Source organism: Ovis aries, chromosome 6 (genome assembly GCF_016772045.2).
Source record: "Ovis aries strain OAR_USU_Benz2616 breed Rambouillet chromosome 6, ARS-UI_Ramb_v3.0, whole genome shotgun sequence".
In the NCBI taxonomy this organism is placed as follows: Eukaryota; Metazoa; Chordata; class Mammalia; order Artiodactyla; family Bovidae; genus Ovis; species Ovis aries.
The window spans coordinates 46218492-46238974 of NC_056059.1; the positions used below are offsets into that span (position 1 = coordinate 46218492).

Sequence of the window (20483 nt, forward strand, 5' to 3'; positions counted from 1 at the left end):
CGTGACGAATGAACCTGGACCCTGGACCCTGGTGACAGCCCCTGGGGCCACTTAGGAAAGTGGGGGGACTTTCCTGGCGGTCCAGTGGTTCAGACTCTGCACTTCTAATGGAGGTGACACGCGTTCAGTCCCTGGTTGGGGAACAAAGATACCACACGCTGTGTGGCACAGTCAGAAAAAAAAAGGTGGTAAAGTTCTTAGTGTTGACACTTGTCCCCAGAAGTAGCTCACATACAGGCAAGATGGGGCTTCCCTCATAGCTCAGTTGGTAAAGAATCCGCCTGCAATGGAGGAGACCCCGGTTCAATTCCTGGGTCAGGAAGATCCGCTTGAGAAGGGATAGGCTACCCACTCCAGTATTCTTGGGCTTCCCTTGTGGCTCAGCTGGTAAAGAATCTGCCTGCAATGCAGGAGACCTGGGTTCTGTCCCTGGGTTGGGAAGATCCCCTGGAGAAGAGAAAGGCTATCCACTCCAGTATTCTGGCCTGGAGAACTCCATGAACTACGCAGTCCACGGGGTCACAAAGAGTTGGAGACGACTGAGCGACTTTCACTTCGCTTCACTTCACAGGCAAGATATTCTACAAAATAAATAATAACACATGAAGGAAAGGGCAATGAACCAACCAAGCAGGAGACCTAGAGCTAGGGTCCAGGAAGCCCCCATGGTGTTGGTGTGGTGGCTTAGTCACTCGGTTGTGTCCGCTCTTTGCAACCCCACGGACTCTAGCCCACCAGGCTCCTCTGTCCATGGGATTCTCCAGGCAAGAATACTGGAGTGGGTTGCCATTTCCTCCTCCTAGGGATTTTCCTAACCCAAGGCTCTCCTGCATTGCAGGTGGATTCTTTACCAACTGAGTCACCAGGGAAACCTATGGTATTGCTAGACATTAACCCTTCAGTAGCTGAAACAGGGAAGTTTATCTCAGGAATCCTGGGGCAGGAGGCAGGGTACTTGGGCAACATGTCTGTACCAACCACTGCAAAGCATTTCAAAGTTTTAACAACTGGTAATACCACACCAGTGCATAACACGGTCCCCTGCTAACTCAGTCTCTGATGAGGAGACTAAAATTGCATGCTTGGCTTAGATTAATCAAGATCCACCCCCGCCCCCATCTTGATGAACTGGGATTATGGTCACGCAGCCACTCAGTAGGTGAACAAAAGGATAAAATCAGGGCTCCACCAATAAGGAAGGAGGTGATCAGGAAAGATAAATTGGCAAAAATGATCATTATTATCTGCGACACACCACAACTCCCAGTGGATAAGTTGGAGTGAGATATGCAGGACAGGGCAGCTCAAGGCCCTAGGGGTTGATCATTAATGTGCCCTGGAACACAGCAAGGGTCACAGAGGCCCAGGGTAACCACCGTCCCAGTATACCCGTATCAGGGGTTTGCCAGGATGCGGGACTTTCCATGCGAAAACTGACAAAGCCTGGGACAAGCTGGTCACTTGGTCACCTTGGTCGCAAGGTCAGCTGGTCCATGGTCTGTGTGATGTTACTTAAGAGGAGTTAGAAAGGGCCAGAGAATGCTCTTCACCAAGATCACACTGTTAATTCACTCATTCCTTTTCTTCAGTAAGCCACAAGTTCAACGTCAATTATGTTTTACAATTCTGTGCTATTTTCCTTACAATTCTATGGTTAAGGCTCTGTCTAGGACTGGGGGAATCCATTTTACCCAATTTCAATTCAACAGAAATCACTGAGGTCAGGAATATCAAGGCAGCTGTGAAACATGAAAGAAAATCAAATTAACCTAAAGCAGCTGTAACATCATTTCTCTCCCCTATCCCATTGGCAATTTGTTTTGCAGCTTATATTTATATATAAAAACCATGCCTCAGATTTCAGGATAAACCCAGGAAAAACAAGAACTAGGAAAGATTATTTCTTGTTTCCCTTTACAGATTCCTCTTCAACCAGAGAACTTCCGAACCCTCCACCCCATAAAAAGAAAAAAGCCTGTGTCTGCATTTTTCCCCTTAGACAGAATGTTGACTTTCTTCTCTTCATTCTGACACTTTCACTTCCTTTGCTGCAAGGTGAAGTGGGCACCAGAGTCAGGGTGCCCGAGGCTCTCTCTGAAGCCTTTCACGTCACTTGAGCCTCCAAGAAGAATCTGTGTTAAGAGTTTCTCTTCAACATGATCGGACTGCTCTATCCAGCACTGTCGAGGTAAGTGAATCCTCTCATGAATTCTCGATGTCACATTGCCCATGAAAACATTTACTATGCTTTAGCTTGTGATTTATGGATCCATAAATTGCTTTTGCCACAGCCACTTCAAGACATAGTGAACTAACCCTCTCGTCTGCCACTTCAGTCACCACCAGGAGTGTTCTGGTCACCTCCTCTCTGATGCGGCCTGAGATTACTTAGCAGAGGCTGAGCCTAGCTTCAGAGGATGAGGTTTCTATGTTCTCCCTGCCTTTGAGCAAGCAGCTCTGCTTCATAGGCCCTGCCCCCTCTTCTCAAGCTTTTCTAACTCCATACTTACTTTCACTTACCCTAGCAGAGAAACACAAGTTTTCTGGAATCAAAGACCTATTCTTTCTAGGTGGTTTAAATTTTAGAAGCTTCCTTTTAATAAAGTCCTCCAGAAATACCTCTGTTGGTAGCAGATGCTAATCGAGTTCCTGGTTTATTTGAAAGTGGGCAGCTTTCTCTCAGTACAATGTTGGGTTCTGTTGGAGATACAGAAGGGCCTACAATTTCCTTGCTATCCTCAAAATTACAATCTAGTTGAGACAACTGAGTGCCTACTGTATACTGGGTGAGGAGTTTCTGAGCTCTGGGCCCCAGGGCAGGGATTGGGGATGGAGTTATAACAAAAGGGTCACAAATCCGCAGACAACACAAGCATTACCTGCACATTTTTATCCTCTTCTTATCCAAGTCTTTATGTGACAAATATCTGCTGAGTGTTCATATGCATGCCTGGTGGAATAATGTCTTAGATATGTCTAGTTTTCAAAAGCATTTGGATGCAGTTGTAATCGATTAAATACAAATCCATTTGAAGGGTTTTCTGGGTTTGTAATGTCCTACCAGCACTGAGTATTTTCTCAGTCAATGGATGCCAGAAATTCATTATTATTGTGGAACTACATGAAAAGAGTTAACATTTTAAAAGGTTTCCTTAATATCAGGAAACGTGGGGACTTTAAAGGAAAGCTAACACAGGTGCATAACAATACCAGGTGTGGGGCTTGTAGGAGAGTAGCTCAGAGACTACAGGCAGAAAACCTTGGAAAAGCCAGGAGGTAAGAAGGCATCAATCTTCTGTTTGAATAACCTCTACATATCAGCCTATGATCAGAAAAGGACAGTTCTCTAAATAATGCACACAAACCCTTTCTTTTAAAATGATTTAGTGACATATTAAATTATTTTATATAATTATTATATACAACATATAACTAATAAATCCAGAACATTCAAATCTTCACTTCCCTGAACAATCCATTTAGCTCCATTTCTATAGATTCAGTTTTTCAAAAGTAAAATATACTATAATTCTCCATGCCCACGGTTCTTTATACTTTCCCAAGTGCTTTCCCTACACACTGTTTGACTGAACATCACCAAATCTATGAAGTGTGAATAAGACAGGAATCACTATATACTACAATTGACATACAGCCCTGTGCGAGTTTACAGTGTACAGAATAATGATTTGACTTACATATCATAAAATGATGACCACAAACAGTTTAGTGAACATCCATCATTTCATTTAGATGCAATGTTAAAGAAATATAAAAAAATTTTTTTCCTAGTGATGAGAACAATTAACACCTTTGATACATCACATACAGCAGTGTAAATTATATTTATCATATTGTCCATGACATCCCTAGTGCTTATCATTTATCTTCTAACTGGAAGTTTGTACCTCTTAATTGTCTTCAGTCCATCCCCTTCCCCAACCACAAATCTGATCTCTTTTTCTATGAGTTTGTTTTTGAAACATAACTGACCAACAGCATTATGTTAGTTCCTGTTATATAACATAGTAATTCAATACTTTTAAACAGTTCAAAATGATCGCCCTAATAAATCTAGTTACCATCTGTCACCATACAGGATATTACATAATTATTGACTCTATTCCTCACACTGTACACATTATCCCCATTTCATAAAAGAAGTTGGAGTGTTTAGGAATAGGCAATGAATTATGCAGATATAGAATGGGCAAGGATCAGGTGAAACTGTCAGGAAAACAGATTACAAATAAACTTAAAATGATCTTGGGACATATAAACCGGAAAGAGGCGGGGAAAGAGGAAGAAGCTCAAGTCTCATTCTTCTACTGGTCATCATCCGAGTTCTAACTAAGAATGCCATGCTCACTTTAAATGCCAGTCTCTTAAAAAGAGATATTTTAAGAGAATGCAGGAAAGAAAGTAATAAAAATATTGTTTGAAATAAATAAGAGAAAATCTAGAAAAGAAAGACCAAGACACAGACTGCTGTATTACAGGAGAAATTAAGGGCAACTGACAAATTCCAGTTGGCTGAATGGGATTCAAACAATTGGTCATTTCTGTTAACTGTAATGGAACCATAATTCATGTAGCCTAAAAAAAAATTCTGAAACTTAAACTATATTAGACCTCCTTTTCAGTTCAGTTCAGTTGCTCAGCTGTGTCAGACTCTTTGTGACCCCATGAATTGCAGCATGCCAGGCCTCCCTGTCCATCACCAACTCCCGGAGTTCACTCAGACTCACATCCATCGAGTCAGTGATGCCATCCAGCCATCTCATCCTCGGCCGTCCCCTTCTCCTCCTGCCCCCAATCCCTCCCAGCATCAGAGTCTTTTCCAATGAGTCAACTCTTCGCATGAGGTGGCCAAAGTACTGGAGTTTCAGCTTCAGCATCATTCCTTCCAAAAGAAATCCCAGGGCTGATCTCCTTTAGAATTGACTAGTTGGATCTCCTTGCAGTCCAAGGGACTCTCAAGAGGCGATGCATATTTAAGTGAAAGGAGGCACTGTCAAAAGACTGGGCTTGTATTTGAATTTTGCTTTCAGCGCACATTAGCAAGCTTGATTTCTCCTAACTTCAATTATTTCTTCTCTCAACTGAGTGTGATAATACTTCTATTGCACAGTTGTCTCCAGGATTTGAGATGGAAGCAGAGCACCTGGGCATCCCAGGTGGCACTAGTGGTAAAGAACCTGCTTGCCAACGCAGGAGACACAAGTAACACGGGTTCAATCCCTGGGTCGGGAAGATCCCCTGGAGGAGGGCATGGCAACACACTCCAGTGTTCTTGCCTGGAGAATCCCCATGGACAGAGGGGCCTGGTGAGCTACAATCCATGGGGTCGCAAAGAGTCCGACACAAACGAAGCAAAAGAACATGCATGCACGCACACAGTAGGGTACCCAGGACACAGCAGAAACTCAAGCAAGGGGAGCTAGCTGGTGGTGCTGCTGTAAATTAATATGAGTTCTCATTGCCTGAGCACTAGACTCCGAGTAAAGACCTGGGTTTGGATCCTGACTCTTTCACTTAGTAACTGTAAGATGAAATATTATTCAAGGAATTTGTATTTATTTATCCTGAAACTCTTCACTTATAAAAATGACTACAATTTCTCTTCTTACTTTTAGTTTGAGGTTCAAATGAAATTACATATGTGAAATAGGTTTTAAACATGTGTGTTAGTTACTCACTCGTGTCCACTTTTCGTGATCCCATGGTCTGTCCATGGAATTCTGTAGGCAAGAATACTGGAGTGGGTTGCCATTCCCTTCTCCAGGGGATCTTCCCGACCGACACAAGGATCAAACCCAGGTCTCCTGCTTTGCAGAAGCAGATTCTTTGCCATCTGAGCTACAAGGGAAACCCAGCTTTTTAAATACAAATGTCATATAAAAATAGAATCCCATTGCTATTAAGTCTTTGAAAACTAATCATCTAGGTTAGAACAAATGTGTCAGTATATGTAAAACAAAGCTATCACCCTAATAGGAATACAGGGTAGAATTCTTCCTATATTTTTAGAAGTCCTGATAACAATGACAACTAAAAAAAAAAACACACACACACACACAAAAAACCCAAATTACAATCAAATTACAAGAAATGTTTGGTTAACGTAAGGGGAAATTGCTTAATTTTAAGGATGAGGAAACATTTGAACAGGCTTACATGGGTCGCAACAGACTGTCCACCCCAAGGGCAGGATTACCAAGGATGATCAGCCCTCTGTCCTGGGTAGTTTATCAAAGAATCAAAGAGTCTGAAAGCACAAGAGACCAGAGAGAGTTCAGCTCATCCCGCTTGCTTGACTGAAGAGGAAACTAAGACCCAGAGAAGGGAAGGTACTCAGTCACCAGGACCCCAGTGCGGGGACGTGGGGCGAGCCTGCCACCTGCTTCTGCCTTCGGCTTCTGCTCGGTGTTCTCCAGGACTACACTGTGGCTTCTGTTCAGATGCCTGCCCCACTGGCATTAAAATCTCCGCATCTTGTAAATGGGAAGGACCAGGGAGCAAATTGCAAGCTGTCTGCTGAGCTAGAGGAGAAAATCGCCCTAGGATGTTCCTGTGTCGGGAAGTGAAGGACTGGAAATCCATATCTGAAGGTCCCCCCTCCTTCTGCATTTATGATATCATCCAGGAAACATTTAAACAACATACATGGAACAAAATGTCTTGCCAGGTGGTAGCGGGTGATATACAGACAGCCCCTGACTCACAAAGAAAGACTACAGAGATCCCATACATACAAACAGCTGCTGCCATCCCCCCGGCCCCCACCACCTTGCAGCTGTCACTGGCTGTGTAAAAAAATTAAAAAAGAAAGAAAGGGGCTAGAGAAAAAACTTGGACCACTTGCAGATTCGGCACATTCAGAGGCAGAAGAAGGGAAGAAGTTGTGGAAACAGGAACTACATAATGGAATGGACTCTCAGGACACATTTTCAGCCATGGATGATCTGACAGCAGTCCCTGCTCCCTTTGCCCTGAAAAATCTCCTCCCAGGAAGGTCTTCTCCCATCCATGCTGCCAGAAATGTTATCAATGTAGCATGTTGTCTTAAAATATTTTGGGAAGAAAGGAAGGTAGAGAATAAATAATAATTAATTCACCACTAGATATCTCTTTCAAGAGTCACTCTCCTTTATAACAGTTAATAATCAAGTATCTACCTCACGGGATTGTTGGGAAGATAAAGTCAATCAGTGAACTAAAAGTCCTCAGCACTGTGCCTGATAAGTGATATAACACTAAATGTTTTTAAAGGATTATTTGTAGCTCTCTTCTATTAACGTGTGTAAAATAGATAGCCAATGGGAATTTGCTGTACGACTCAGAGAACTCAAACCAGGGCTCTGTAACAACCTAGAGGAGGTAGGATGGGGCGGGAGGTGGGAGGGAGCTTCAAAAGGGAGGGGAAATATGAATACCTATGGATGATTCATGTTGGTATTTGGCAGAAACCAACACAACTCTATAAAGCAATTATCCTTCAATTAAAAAATTAATTAATTTAAAATTTAAAAAGACTATTATTAATAGCTCTCAGGAATTCCCTGGCAGTCCAGTGGTTAGAACTCAGTACTTTCACTATGGAGGGTGGGGGTTCAATCCCTAGTCTGGGAACTAAGATCCTGCAAGCCACATGGTGCAGACAAAAGAAAAAAATATAACTATAGTTATTCTCATTTTACAGATGCAACAACTGAGGTGTCAAGAACTTACTTTCCCTAGCCCATATAACTTTGAGGTAGAACCAGTATTCAAATCTGTCTCTAAATCCTATAATCTTAACTACTGTGGTATAAACAGCCACGTGCTTAGCACTGGTGGCACGTGAGGGTGAGGTGGCAGTGGAGGGATGTTAGGGCCTATAGACTAGCAATAATTGAATTAATTCTTGCTAATCTGTGAATTTCCTCCTGGACAACAACCATGCTCACTTGCATTCAGGAAACAGGAATTTTGACTGGTAAAGGGGGTCAAGTAGGTTATTTGGGGAAGAAAAGGGAAGACCTGGGCAAGGGACCACAGCTGGATACTGAGTAGAAATCCTGGAGACAGAAATGACCGATAGATGGGAGAGATAGAAAAGCAGATTGGAGGGAGTCAAAGATGAACTCCAATCCACGTGACATTTCATCTAGGTCTGACCTAGGAAAGGGGAGGAAGACTTCTATCTCCCTGTCTCTACCACCCCACCTCTCACCCCACCCACAGCTCCAGATAACTTAGTACTTAGACGAGAGAAAGGTTAAATAAACTCTTGTGGGATGGTTGGAAACATAACCCTTCCACTCCTGTTTGTAATGCATTTCTTTTGGGAAATGTGTGCTGAGTTCCAAACAAATGACTTGCAATTTAATACAATACGTGTACACTTTGGGTCTCCGAGGGCTGGGCGCTGTGCTGGGTGCTGAGAATACCAAAGGAAATACAAGGCCAGGCCCCTGGCTTTGAGCAGCTGGGCGCCCTGTCAGGGAGAGAACTGTAAGCTCCCAAGGGACAAGATGCTGAGTGTAACAGGAGAGGTGTGTACAAAGTGCCTTGGAGCACAGAGCAAGGGAATGCTGAAACCGCTTTTAAATCAATGTTTAGAATCCAACCTCTGCAAGTTGGAAACTGCATGCAATGCATTAAAAGTTACGGGAAGGACACTCTTATCCTTTCGTTCTGAATGAACTCTTTCAACAGAACTATTGCCTGCTGTTTTCCTGCCAAGTGGTGGTATCAATACCTGTTGGGTTTGTTTGTTTTCCTAAGAGGTTAGAGAGAGAGGTGATTGCACGGACTCTACTCAAACTGCTTTGATTTGAATCTGACTTCCATTTACCAGTGCTATGACCTTGACTTTGCCTCTCTTAGACTCAGTTTTCTTATCTGTAAAATGGGGCAAACAAAAAAAATACCCTAGTGTTCCTGGGAGGACTAAATACCTAGAAAGTCCATGTTCCAGAATGGAGTAAACCTTTCACGAAATCTGCCTATTGTTACCCAGATGATAGACAGGAACTTCTGACTTCAAATAACTTCATGAAGTTGTTTAAGAACTGTGTTCCTGAAAGAGTTTTAAACGATACACAGATGAGCATATTAAATTTTTAATAGCATATGTTTATAGTCACATGATAGGGAGGAAATATATATATCAAATGCTACATTTTAAAGATATTCTTTAACGTACTCACAGATATAGAGAACAGACTTGTGATTGCCATGAGGGGGAAGGAGAGGGGTAGACTGGAATTTGGGGAGGAATTTGGGGTTGGTTGGAGAAGGAAATGGCAACCCACTCCAGGATCCTTGCCTGGAAAATCCCATGGACAGAGGAGCAAAGAGTCGGACACGACTGAGCAACTAACACACTTTGGGGTTGGTATATGCAAACTATTACATTCAGAATAAATAAACATAAGGTCCTACAGTGTAGCACAGGGAACTATATTCAATCTCCTGGGATAAACCATAATGGAAAAGAATATTTTTAAAAGAATGCATGATTGAGTCACTTTGCCATTCAGCAGAGACTGGGACAACATTGTAAATCAACTGTACTTTGATAAAAAATTAAAATAAAATTTAAAAAATTTAAGATTGTTTTCCTTAGAATGAATAAAAATTTTAGAAAGTATATTAAATGAAAGGAAAACTATTTAGAAAGTAAGAGTCAAATATTACTTCTTCTCTTCCAAAATAAAAGTAACAAGATGACTGTGATACTGAAGTAGAGACTAGAAACAGAGGTTTCCCTTAAATTTTTTCTTTTTCTCCCACCCCCACCCCGACTGAGCATGGCTTGAATTAATTTAATTTTGTTAACTTTAAATAATACATATTAAAATGTCTAAATTTTAAAAGGAGGGATGAGGGTGGAAACGGCAGAAATGAGGACCTCTCTTCCTGTGTTTTCTCACTGTAATGAAATTCAACACTTTCATCTAGGACTCTGGGTGAAAACAGCATTTTCTAATGTCCCAACTAAAGAGAAAGCACATCTGAATAGGAGAAAGAATGCCTTCTGCATGCCCCCACTTTCTTGGCCCCGATTTCAATCCTGGTGGAAAAATTCCCTGAAGCCGACGACAGCTGAGTTCCTTACCCGGAATTGGATGGTCAGAATAGGACAATGACCCCCTGAGGTTCTGGGGGCCCTGCAGCAGCCTGTGATGCACACGAAGACCAGAGGGTGCCCTGCCACCTGTCCATCTGCACCCCACGAGCCGAGGGCCTGAAGTCAGAGGGGACTCAAGTTTGGGGTGGGGGGGGCTTGGGGAAGACCCATAGAAAGGAGCAGAAGGACAGGCGGCGTCAGCTTGCACCCCGGATTTCCCCAGAATCTCAGTAAGGCCTCTGGGGCACCCAGTCCCCTTTACCCCTTCTTTGTAAAAATCACCTCCAGGAAAGTCCCTCTGTCTAACACAGCAGTTGGCCTTTGAAGCCTATGAATGGTCATGGCTAGCTGGGGTTTCCCTGGGGTCAGCTTCTCCGTCTGGGTGCCTCATCACCCCATGTGTCACCTCCATTGACAGCCTTGCAGAGAACAGGTGGAGCGTCTCAAGGCACACACAACCAAGGGACACTATTTGCCAGAGGCTCAGCTCACGAATGTGAGCAAACTCCGGGAGACGGTGAAGGACAGGGAAGCCTGGTGTGCTGCAGTCCATGGGGTTGCAAAGAGTCAGACACAACTGAACAACGAAATGACAACAGGTAGTTCATACCAGCCTGCGTGTCCTCTCTCCTCTCTCACTCCTCCCATGGAGATGTCCGCATCTAACTGATCACGGTCACCTTCTTTCCACCAACCTGGTCACAGTCTTTATGTCTCCTATCATGGAAAAGGGAAGCATAATCACAGGGCCCTCCCTGGGAGAGAAAGGTACAGAGGAAAGAGTATTCACTGAGGCATGCGCAGAGGCTTTCAGATAAATCCCTTTATTTCAGCCACAGGAATAGGATTGTTAGGCAAAACGCAGAACACTCAGGTAAGTTGGAACGTCAAATAAGAAACAAATGATTTTTTTAGTAATAAGAATATCCTGTGCAATATTTAGGATATACTAATACTAAAATAGTATTTTCGTTCATCTGACATTCCAGTTTAACTGGATGTCTATAATTTTATTTGCAAAACTTAGCAACCCCGCTCTAAAACAACCTCAGGGACTTTCTTGGTGGTCCAGTGGTTAAGTCAGCCTGCCGATGTGGGGGACACAGGTTCAATCCCTGCTCGCAGAAGATTCCACGTGCCTCGGAGCAATGAAGCCACTACTGCAACTACTGAAACCCACAGCCTAGAGCCTGTGCTCGGCAACAAGAGAAGTCACAGCAGTGAGAAGCCCTCGTACCGCAAGTAGGGACAGTGAAGACCCAGCACAGCCAAAACTAAATCAGCAAGTAAGTAAATGAAAAATGCATGAGGCTGGCATTATTATTCTTACTTTAAATGTGGGGAAGATAAGCCTTTGAGAGATTAAGTAACTTGCCTGAAGCCACAGGACTTGCAGGTGACAGAGGTGAGATTTCAACCCAGACTCATCCATTTCAAGAGCAGTCCTTGTCCGACACCAAATAGGGATCCAAGCCTTTAATGAAAAGGACGGATGGGATGCTAATGGAGGAAACTGAGGCTTCTCTAAGAACCTGGGGGAATTCTTGGATGCCTGGTTCAAGACGTAAGACAGTCACTCAATAAACAGTATGTGGATGTAACGAACTGGACTATCGCCATGCTTGGTAGCTGGAAGACTCGTCTCCTTTCCTAAAAATGCTCCTAAGACTTGTTCTCAGTCCCAGCTCAAGTCCTCCTTCAACACTACCCTTTAGCACCTGAAGGGAGCACTTCACCCCATGAGTATAGGCAGCGGGAGATGAGGTCATGGGACACAGCTCCAAGAGAAGCTTTGAGTTGTGTTACATCCATTTAACACATGGAGGAAACCCACAGGCCTGAAGAAACTGGCTGGCCCAAGGAATAAACCAGTCGTCTCTTGGCCGTACAACCTACAAAGCTCAGCGTGTGGAGTCCAGTCACCTTGCTTGAACCAGGCTGGCTCACCACAACTTGAAAACATCTGTCTTCACTTCCACTAACATTGTTTTAGGGGAGCAGGGGCTGTGGGGATAAGAAGAGGGAAGGGCTGTCCTGCTAGAACTCTTTTTAATCTGAAGATGAGATCCATCAGCAGATGCAAGGCTCTTTCAGCCTCGTTTCTTTCTTAGTTTCTATGAATCTGCAGACAGGAATCCAGACAGAACGCATGTAGCTCATAAGTGCCCACAAACCTCCGGTCCCAAGGAAAATTGCTGTGGCTCTGTGTGTAGCAGAACATCGCCCAGTCCTCCCTCACCTAAGTCTCAGTTTTTCCTCCAGAGCCTCACTGGAGGAGCTGTGGCAGATAAAGTGTAGTAAGGGTTAAAGTAAAATATATATACGGTATTGAAAGAAAATGTGGACCCAAATCCACTACCACCAGGAAGTTGACTACCTTATAATCATTTTATTTCCTGACAATCAAAGCAATAAACGCTCACTGTAGAAACGTTTGAAAATGCTGAAAAGGCTAAACAAACAATAAAAAGTACCCAACATTGCATCATGCAGAGCTATAACCTGTCCTAAAATTGTGGTGTATTGTCTAAGGATCTCTGTCCATATGATAAATATAATTGATCTCAGACTTCATAGGTGACTTTATTTCTACTCTTTTTAACCTAACAAATTGTAGACACTTCTCTCAACACTGTTAAAGGCTCTCTGAGGGATCTTTAAAACTTCTGATAAATCCTTAATAGATGCGTTGAAAATGGTCATAGGTAATTTAATTATTCTCCTCTTGTTAAACATTCAGAATGTTTCCAGTGTTGTCACGAATGGAAACCACATATCAGTGAACATATCCACGTACTTTGTTTCTTAACTGTTATTGAAGTATTGTTGTTTAGTCGCTAAGTCGTGTCCTATGTATAGTTGATTTAAAATGTTGTGTTAGTTTCTGGCATACAGCAAAGAGATTTATATATCTATTTCAGATTCTTCTCCATTTAGGTTATTGCAAGATGCTGAGTATAGGTTTTCTATACTATACAGTAAGTCCTTGTTGAGTTCCCTGTGCTATACAGTAAATCCTTGGCTTCACCTATGTTTTTATCAGATTTTTGGCACCTGTTCCCTCAAGTCTAGAATCTAATATAAAACAGCATCTAATTTGATCCAAAGATATGTTATCATGTTTTCTGCTTTACCATGCTCTACAAAAGGCTATGGCTTCCAGAGGCCCCACCAGCTGACCTAGTTGGAGAATCACAATGGTCACTTACACAAGAATGACCTGGTCCCTGGTTGAAATCCAAATGAAAGGGATTCCTACACAGCAGGAAATCTTAGCGACAGCAACCCCCCACTCGCCACCTCCCTTAACTCAGGCCATGGTTTACAAGAGAGAGAGAGAGACAGAAGGAGAGAGGAGAGAGAGAGTGGAGGAGAGAGAGAGAATCCCAACGATGATTTTCAGAGAAACCACCACACAATGTGATTCCATGGGCAACATGATGATAAAAGTCCTCAGAACTGCACCGCTTGGTATTTTAACAGAAACGTTGCTTGCTGATTTAGTTAATGATAATGTTGGGTTCCAAATTTGCTCTAAAAGGGAGTCTTAAGTGTTCTCAACTTGGACAGGACTGGCTTAAAAATAAACAAATAAGTTATATAAGTCCAAATTTTGGAGGATCGGGTTTGGGAAGCCAAGACTCTGGTGTAGGATTAAAGGGGCCTGCCTCACATCTCGTGGTTGGGCCTCACGTGCCGCCTGCAGGGTGGAGCAGCAAAGAAGTGTTCCAGCTGTCCCCGAAATCCATCCTCTAATTTGAGCGCCAACACCCACAAGGAACTCAGGCAGGGTGCACCCCACGGCTCCTAGGAGACACTCTTGGCGCTTAAAAGACAGCAAAGGGAAACAAAAGAAGCAAGCGCAGCCACCAGTAGATGATGGCAGAGTTCTTTTTCTTTACTCTCTTCCAACATTAGATGTTGTGAAAGGCACACGGGTGCTATTCAAGAGCTGTCCTCTTCCACTCAAGAGCTGGCTGCATCTGGGTAGGAAATGAAGTGATCACTACGTGTTGCCTTTTTTAAATGTTCAAGCCCCCACCCCCAAATCCCCGGAAGAACTTTTTTAAATGTTCAAGCCCCACCCCCCAAATCCCCGGAAGAAAGATGTCAGGGTCCGCAAACCCACCAGTGTGGATGGAGCCCTCCTTTGGGTCCAGCTTCGGGAGACACTGCAAGGAACAAAAGAAGCCCAGTGTTCTGGTGGGATCCTGAGTCCTCCACGCACTCCAAGAGTGATATGGATGTGTGAAATGTCACGAATGAGTCCATTCACTCACATATTAAAGTCACAGAATTATTAAGAGCTAAGTAAGTGACAGGCACTGAGGGTCTAGGGTTAAAGACACGGTAGACTAGGCTGAGCCCTCAGATTGCTTGTTGTAGTTGACAATAGCTGTGTTCACAACAGCCAGAAAATGCTACATTACCCATCCCCATCACTGATGCAGATCAAGGGCCTGTGTGGGCCAGGAGTACGGCGCAGCAGCACCGCTCAGCTCTAAGCCAGTGACTGGCTTCCTGAAACCCAGCCCCAGTGTGGCTGGAGCTTCACATTTTCCAAACCAGGAAAATGTACCTTTTTTGTAAAATATCCTGATTTCAGTTGGCTAAATTTTTTAAACTATGCAAACCAAACAAAACATACCTATACACTGGATCAGGGCAAGCCACCAAGGTGAACCTCTGAGGCAGACTACATTTTCTAATATGGACCGAGGGACATATACCTACCCTCATGAGAAAAAAGCACTTTATACAAGCCATATATCTAATATGATCACATTTTCATTGCAAAACCATGTATTTACACACAGAAAAAAAATGGAAGGCTACATAGAATGTTAGTAGATATTCTGGTTGGCAAGATTACAAGTGATTTTTTTTTCCCCTCTTTTTTTTTTCTGTTTAAGTGAAATTTTTACAGTGGGCATGCATGACTTCAATAATCAGAATTTTCAACAAAATTTAAAAGTTTACAGAAAAGACCCAAGTGCTTTTAGATTAGTAGAGATAAAATATGAAAGCCTTAAAAAATAAGAAAGATTTAAAAAGAATAAGAATTAATGAGAAATATTAAGAATAATAAAACCCAAGTAATAAAGAAATAAATTATCTACATTGGACATTTACACTGGTGCAGGAGGAAGGATACTCACAATGGAGTTTACAGGCTTTATCTTCCTTATTCTTCGAAACTTCCCTGTAATGGTACTACTGTTATTCCCATGCACAGGGAAAACGATGAGGCTTAGAAAGCCTAAGTAACTTGTCCAAGGTCACAGAGCATAGAACTAGAATTCAAAACCCAGGTCATCAGCCTCCAGAGGCTGCATGTTAGCCTGACCTTAAGTACGAGATCCCCAGAAGCAAAGTAAGGGGGGAAGATCAGGGACACGGGGGTCTTTGATCAGGCCTTGAAGACCCAGAAAGAGTTCAGCCCCTAGATATAGAAAGGAAACAATATTACCAAAGAAGTAGAGATGATACCAGGATATAAGAAGATTTTAAACTTAATGAAGTAAGGATAGTAGGCTGGAGAAGTCAGAAGAGTCCTACGGACCTAATGCCAGGCTAAGGAATTAGACTTCATTTAGACTTTATTTCTGTGATGTTTCCAGCACAGAAATAAGATGGGTGTCATGCCAAGACCACCATTAACAAAATTTCACAGACTGGGTGGTTTATACAACAGAAATGTGTTTCTCACAGTTCTGGAGGCTTGAAGACCAGGATCAAGGTGTTGGCAGCCTTGGTTTCTCCTGGGGGCCCTCCCCTTGGTGTGCAGGCGGCCACCTTCTCACTGTCTTCCCGTGACCTTTCCTCTGGTGTCTCAGCGTCCTCTTCTATATATAAGGACACCAGTCAGTTTGCATTAGTGCCCACCCTGATGGCCTCACTTAAACTTGCTTCCTCTGTTAAGGCCCTGTCTCCTAACACAGTCGCATTCTGAGGCGCTGGGGGTCAAGACTTCCACATGTGAATTTGAGGGGAACCCAGTCCAGCCTGTAATAAATGGTGATGCAAAAAGAGCACTGACCTTGGAGAGCCAGAAGCCCTGAGTCTGAACGCTGCCAATAACACTCATTATTAGATGTGGGGCCTTTAGCAACACATTTAAGCACTTTGCCCCTCATTCATCAAATAAAAAAGCAGCTGATACAGTTTGTCTGCACTGCAAGGTTGTGGTAAGGCTGAAATGAAATAATTAATGTATTTTTAATGTATTGTGCCACCCATTTTAAACATTTAGGGCCCCTACCGTAACAAAATGCATTTACATTTGAATTTTAATCTATATTTCTGAATTAATAAATATTTGTTGAATATCTATAATGTGGAACATGCTGGCATCGATGAATTTCCCAGACCTCATTAAATCCTCACAACCTCACTGGTTTGGAAACAGACCACCTCCTAATACAATCATCCTGAGGGTTTGAATGTAACAAATGAATGGGGTGTGCATATATTCAGACCATAGCAACGATGTCATCTATTTTCTATCCATTTTTTTTTTCAGTACAAAGATAGCTCAATGTGAGCAGTAACCATCTATGCTCTGGAACCCTAAAAATGCCTCAGTGGAAAATGTGTTCTTAATTGTTGCTAAGATTCTTCTCCTGATTTTCCTGCAGCTCTAACTCCAAGTGGCCAATCCAATGTCAGCACAAGGACACATCCAAAGCCAAGTCAAAATAGCCCTGCATGCATGCATGCTAAGTTGCTTCAGTCGTGTCCGACTCTTTGTGGCCCTATGGACTGCAGCCTGCCAGGCTCCTCTGTCCATGGGATTCTCCAGACAAGAATACTGGAGTGGGTTGCCATGCCCTCCTCCAGGGGATCTTCCCGACCCATGGATTGAACCCCTGTCTCTTACATCTCCTCCATTGGCAGGCAGATTCTTTACCACTACTGCCGCCTGGGAAGCCCCAGGAGATTTTTAAAGTATACTTTAAATCTCTGATTTGCATCTTTGAAAAGAAAATTCAAGAGGATCCAATTCCTAGCCCCCCAGCAATTCTGGTCATTCCTAAGTTGTCAAAACTCAATGCTGCGCTTCCATGCTTCTATCTGTACCTTAGACCACAAAGATGATCCTTTCCTCTCACACTTGTCCTCAATCTCCCAATTTTTTTATTATTTAATTCTTTCTTATAGGACAGGGGACAGGGAATAATCAGGCCACAAGGTCATATTAATAATCGTCTACCCCATTACACACAGACATGTCTCTTCAATGCTGCAAAGAGTACCGGACATTAGCATGACTCTTTTTAAACCAAAGCTTGTTTTTCACTTCAGTGCTGTCTCCCGATGCTCCCAACAACTCAGACAATTACGAGGCAGGGAAAAAATAAATGAGACTTAGGGAAATTTCTCTAACAGATTTGAGGCTGGTTAGTGGTGTAGGCACTGGCTGATCCCCGCATCCTTCTTAGCAGGACTCATAGCCAGTGCTTTTCTCCCCAGAACAAGCTGTAGCTCTGCAGTGCCCTATATAATATTAAGGACATTGAAATGTCCCAGAGACGCCCCCAAAGTAATTTTCGCTTTCCCAGAGAGCACAGTAATAGATACCCATCTATCTCTAAATGCAGGACTTTTTTAAAAAAGAGTTATGTTGTCTAGGGGAGATGGGGGATTGGTTTTTTTCAGGATGGGGTTGTATTTTTAAAGCGGTTTTCCTTTTGCAAAGTGGCAAATTTCCTAACGTATTTTTTACCCTCCAAGTTCTTGCAACCTTTTTTGACACCCTCTCCCTGTGTCAAATGGCAAACCCAGTGGAAGTCGTTTGGAAGGCAGGGGCAGATGGCAGAAAAATAGTTTCTCCCCTCAACTGCTCTGTCCGGGTAATTTGTTTTCCTAACTGATGTAAAGGAAACCGTAAGAGTGCTTTGCCCACTCCAAACCTCTGAAACTGGAGTTATGAGGTCGTACGGAGGAGGCCAGGAAAAATAGTTTTTGGGGGGGTTTGATGCTTTCTGAGGCCTTTTACTAGTGACCTGCAATACTAATTACCCAGCCTTCCTGTCTGAATAAGACATTTAGATGATGATTCACGGCTGTGGAAGCCAGCGTCAATAAACAGGCCGCTGAAATTCAACTCTTGCATCTCAAAACTGGATTCTCTGGATCCTCACAGGCAAATCCAATATACTTGTAATCGAGACAAGTGTTGGGTGTAGGAAAAAGAGCATGAAGTACCAGGTATGTTGGGGAGAAAGCAGTCTGATGGTGGTCCACCATGGGTACAGAGAATAGAACCATTTCCCTCTGCCATGGTTCCACCATTCATTAGCTAAGTGACATTTAGCAAGTCATTTAATCTCTCTGTGCCTCAGTTTTCTCATCTGTAATATGGAGATAATCACAGTACCTACCTAACAGGGTTTTATGAGACTAAAATAAGTTACTATTTGGAAAGCAATTAGAAGAGTGGCTGGTACAGAGTGAATGCTATCTGTGTGTTTGATAAATATACTTGGAAAAAATGGTCATAATAACCAATCAAGCAGAGTTATCTGAGGGTAATACTGGCTAACTGTGCCCTGCAGATCTGACCCTCTCTTTCCGGCTGAATGAGCCTGAGTGGGACCCACTGACATCACAGCTGAGCAGCCCTTCAAAGGCAATGCAAGAAGTAGGCCAGTGGGACACTCGGGTCTAGCCGTGGCCATTTGCTTTCACAGGCCTGCTAACATCCACTCAGAAACTGTCGGAAGACTTCAAATTTTTTCACTCTAATACTCCCCAAAAATGAAAACTACACCTCTGCACACATTCTTACTATTTAATTTTATCATTTCAATTTAAATTATTGAAAAAAATTCCCTAAATAGTATATTATAAAAATGAATGTTTGAAAATAGTTGCATCGCTATTTTAAATGAATCCCTTGGAGTTATCCCCCCAGCAATACCCTAGAATTTGCCACCCACTATCATTCATTTAAAGAGACACAAATAAGCTTTTCTTTCACACTAAAGATTCTACATTGTTCCTGTATCTCCCTGAAAGCTATTTCTATTTCTCTTCCTTCTCAGAATTTTATCTTAACATTTTTTATAAGTTATGTTATGCATTTGCAACACATATATGAATATTTTTCCCTCTGGCCACCAAACTCTAAATGTAAAAACAACAACAAAAAAATATTTTTAATCCTTCCAGATCTAAGGGTTACAAGTTATTAATAGTACACAATTGATCAAAACATCAATATATTTTAACTTTTGGTATATAAGCATAATACTAAAAGTAATTTTTAATGCATCTCAATGAAACGGGTGGAGATATTTTCCCCCACTAGCTCATCTTCAGGAATGACTATTTATTACAGATGACAGGATGAGATGGTTGGATGGCATCACCGACTTGATGGACATGAGTTTGAGCAAGCTCCAGGAGTTGGTAAAGGACAGGGAAGTCTGGCGTGCTGCAGTCCATGGGGTCGCAGAGAGTCAGACACGACTGTGCGACTGAACTGAACTGATTTATTACAATAAGAGAGAGAGAATGTTTAGAATTATTTCTGTCCATATTTTCCTGTCTCATAGATGTGACCACTGACATCTTTTATTCACATTTAAAAGGAGATAGGAAGGAAAGGAAGTCTCTCTAAAATGCTGACATTCAGTTCTATGAACTCCCTCTGAATTGTATACCGAAGACACAATGGAATTCTAAGGCACCTATCACTTTGATTAGGGCCTCTTCCAATTTTGTTGAAAGGAAATAATTGGAAATCATCTGACTTGAGAAAATATTCATTATTCAGTCCTCAATGTCTTATTCTGTGTTCTATACTAGAAAGGCCAAAACTTTTAAATTACCATTATCTTAACCTGTTATCCTTATCTGTTACTCAGAGGCACTTTGTTTAGTTTGTCTCAGTAAGAGTTGAGAAAAGCAAAATATCTATTTCCATACATCTTTCTGAGTTCAGTTCAGTTCAGTCGCTCAGTTGTGTCTGACTCTGTGACTCCATCGACTGCAGCATACCAGTCTTCCCTGCCCATCACCAACTCCCAAAGTTCACTCAAACTCATGTCCATTGAGTCGGTGATGCCTTCCAACCATCTCATCCTCTGTCGTCCCCTTCTCCTCCCACCTTCAATCTTTCCCAGCATCAGGGTCTTTCCAAATGAGTCAGTTCTTTGCATCAGGTAGCTAAAGTATTGGAGTTTCAGCTTCAGCATCAATCCTTCCAATGAATATTCAGAACTGATTTCCTTTAGGATGGACTGGTTGGATCACCCTGCTGTCCAAGGGACTCTCAAGAGACTTCTCCAACACCACAGTTCAAAAGCATCAATGCCTTGGCGCTCAGCTTTCTTTCGTAGTCCAACTCTGACATCCATGC

At 42.6% G+C, this 20483-nt stretch overlaps 1 protein-coding gene across 4 annotated transcripts in view; it reads left to right on the plus strand.

The window, feature by feature from the left end:
• The first annotated feature begins 2038 nt into the window (after positions 1–2038).
• Positions 2039–20483, plus strand: part of RBPJ (recombination signal binding protein for immunoglobulin kappa J region) — a 238452-nt gene continuing 220007 nt past the window's right edge. For all 4 annotated transcript variants that reach the window (XM_060416939.1, XM_042251296.1, XM_042251290.1 and 1 more), the window contains exon 1: positions 2039–2188. Coding sequence is in view for 2 of the 4 variants with exons in the window: in XM_042251290.1 (XP_042107224.1) it covers positions 2157–2188 (32 nt within the window). In the remaining 2 variants the exon portion in view is untranslated. The remainder of the gene's footprint in view (positions 2189–20483) is intronic.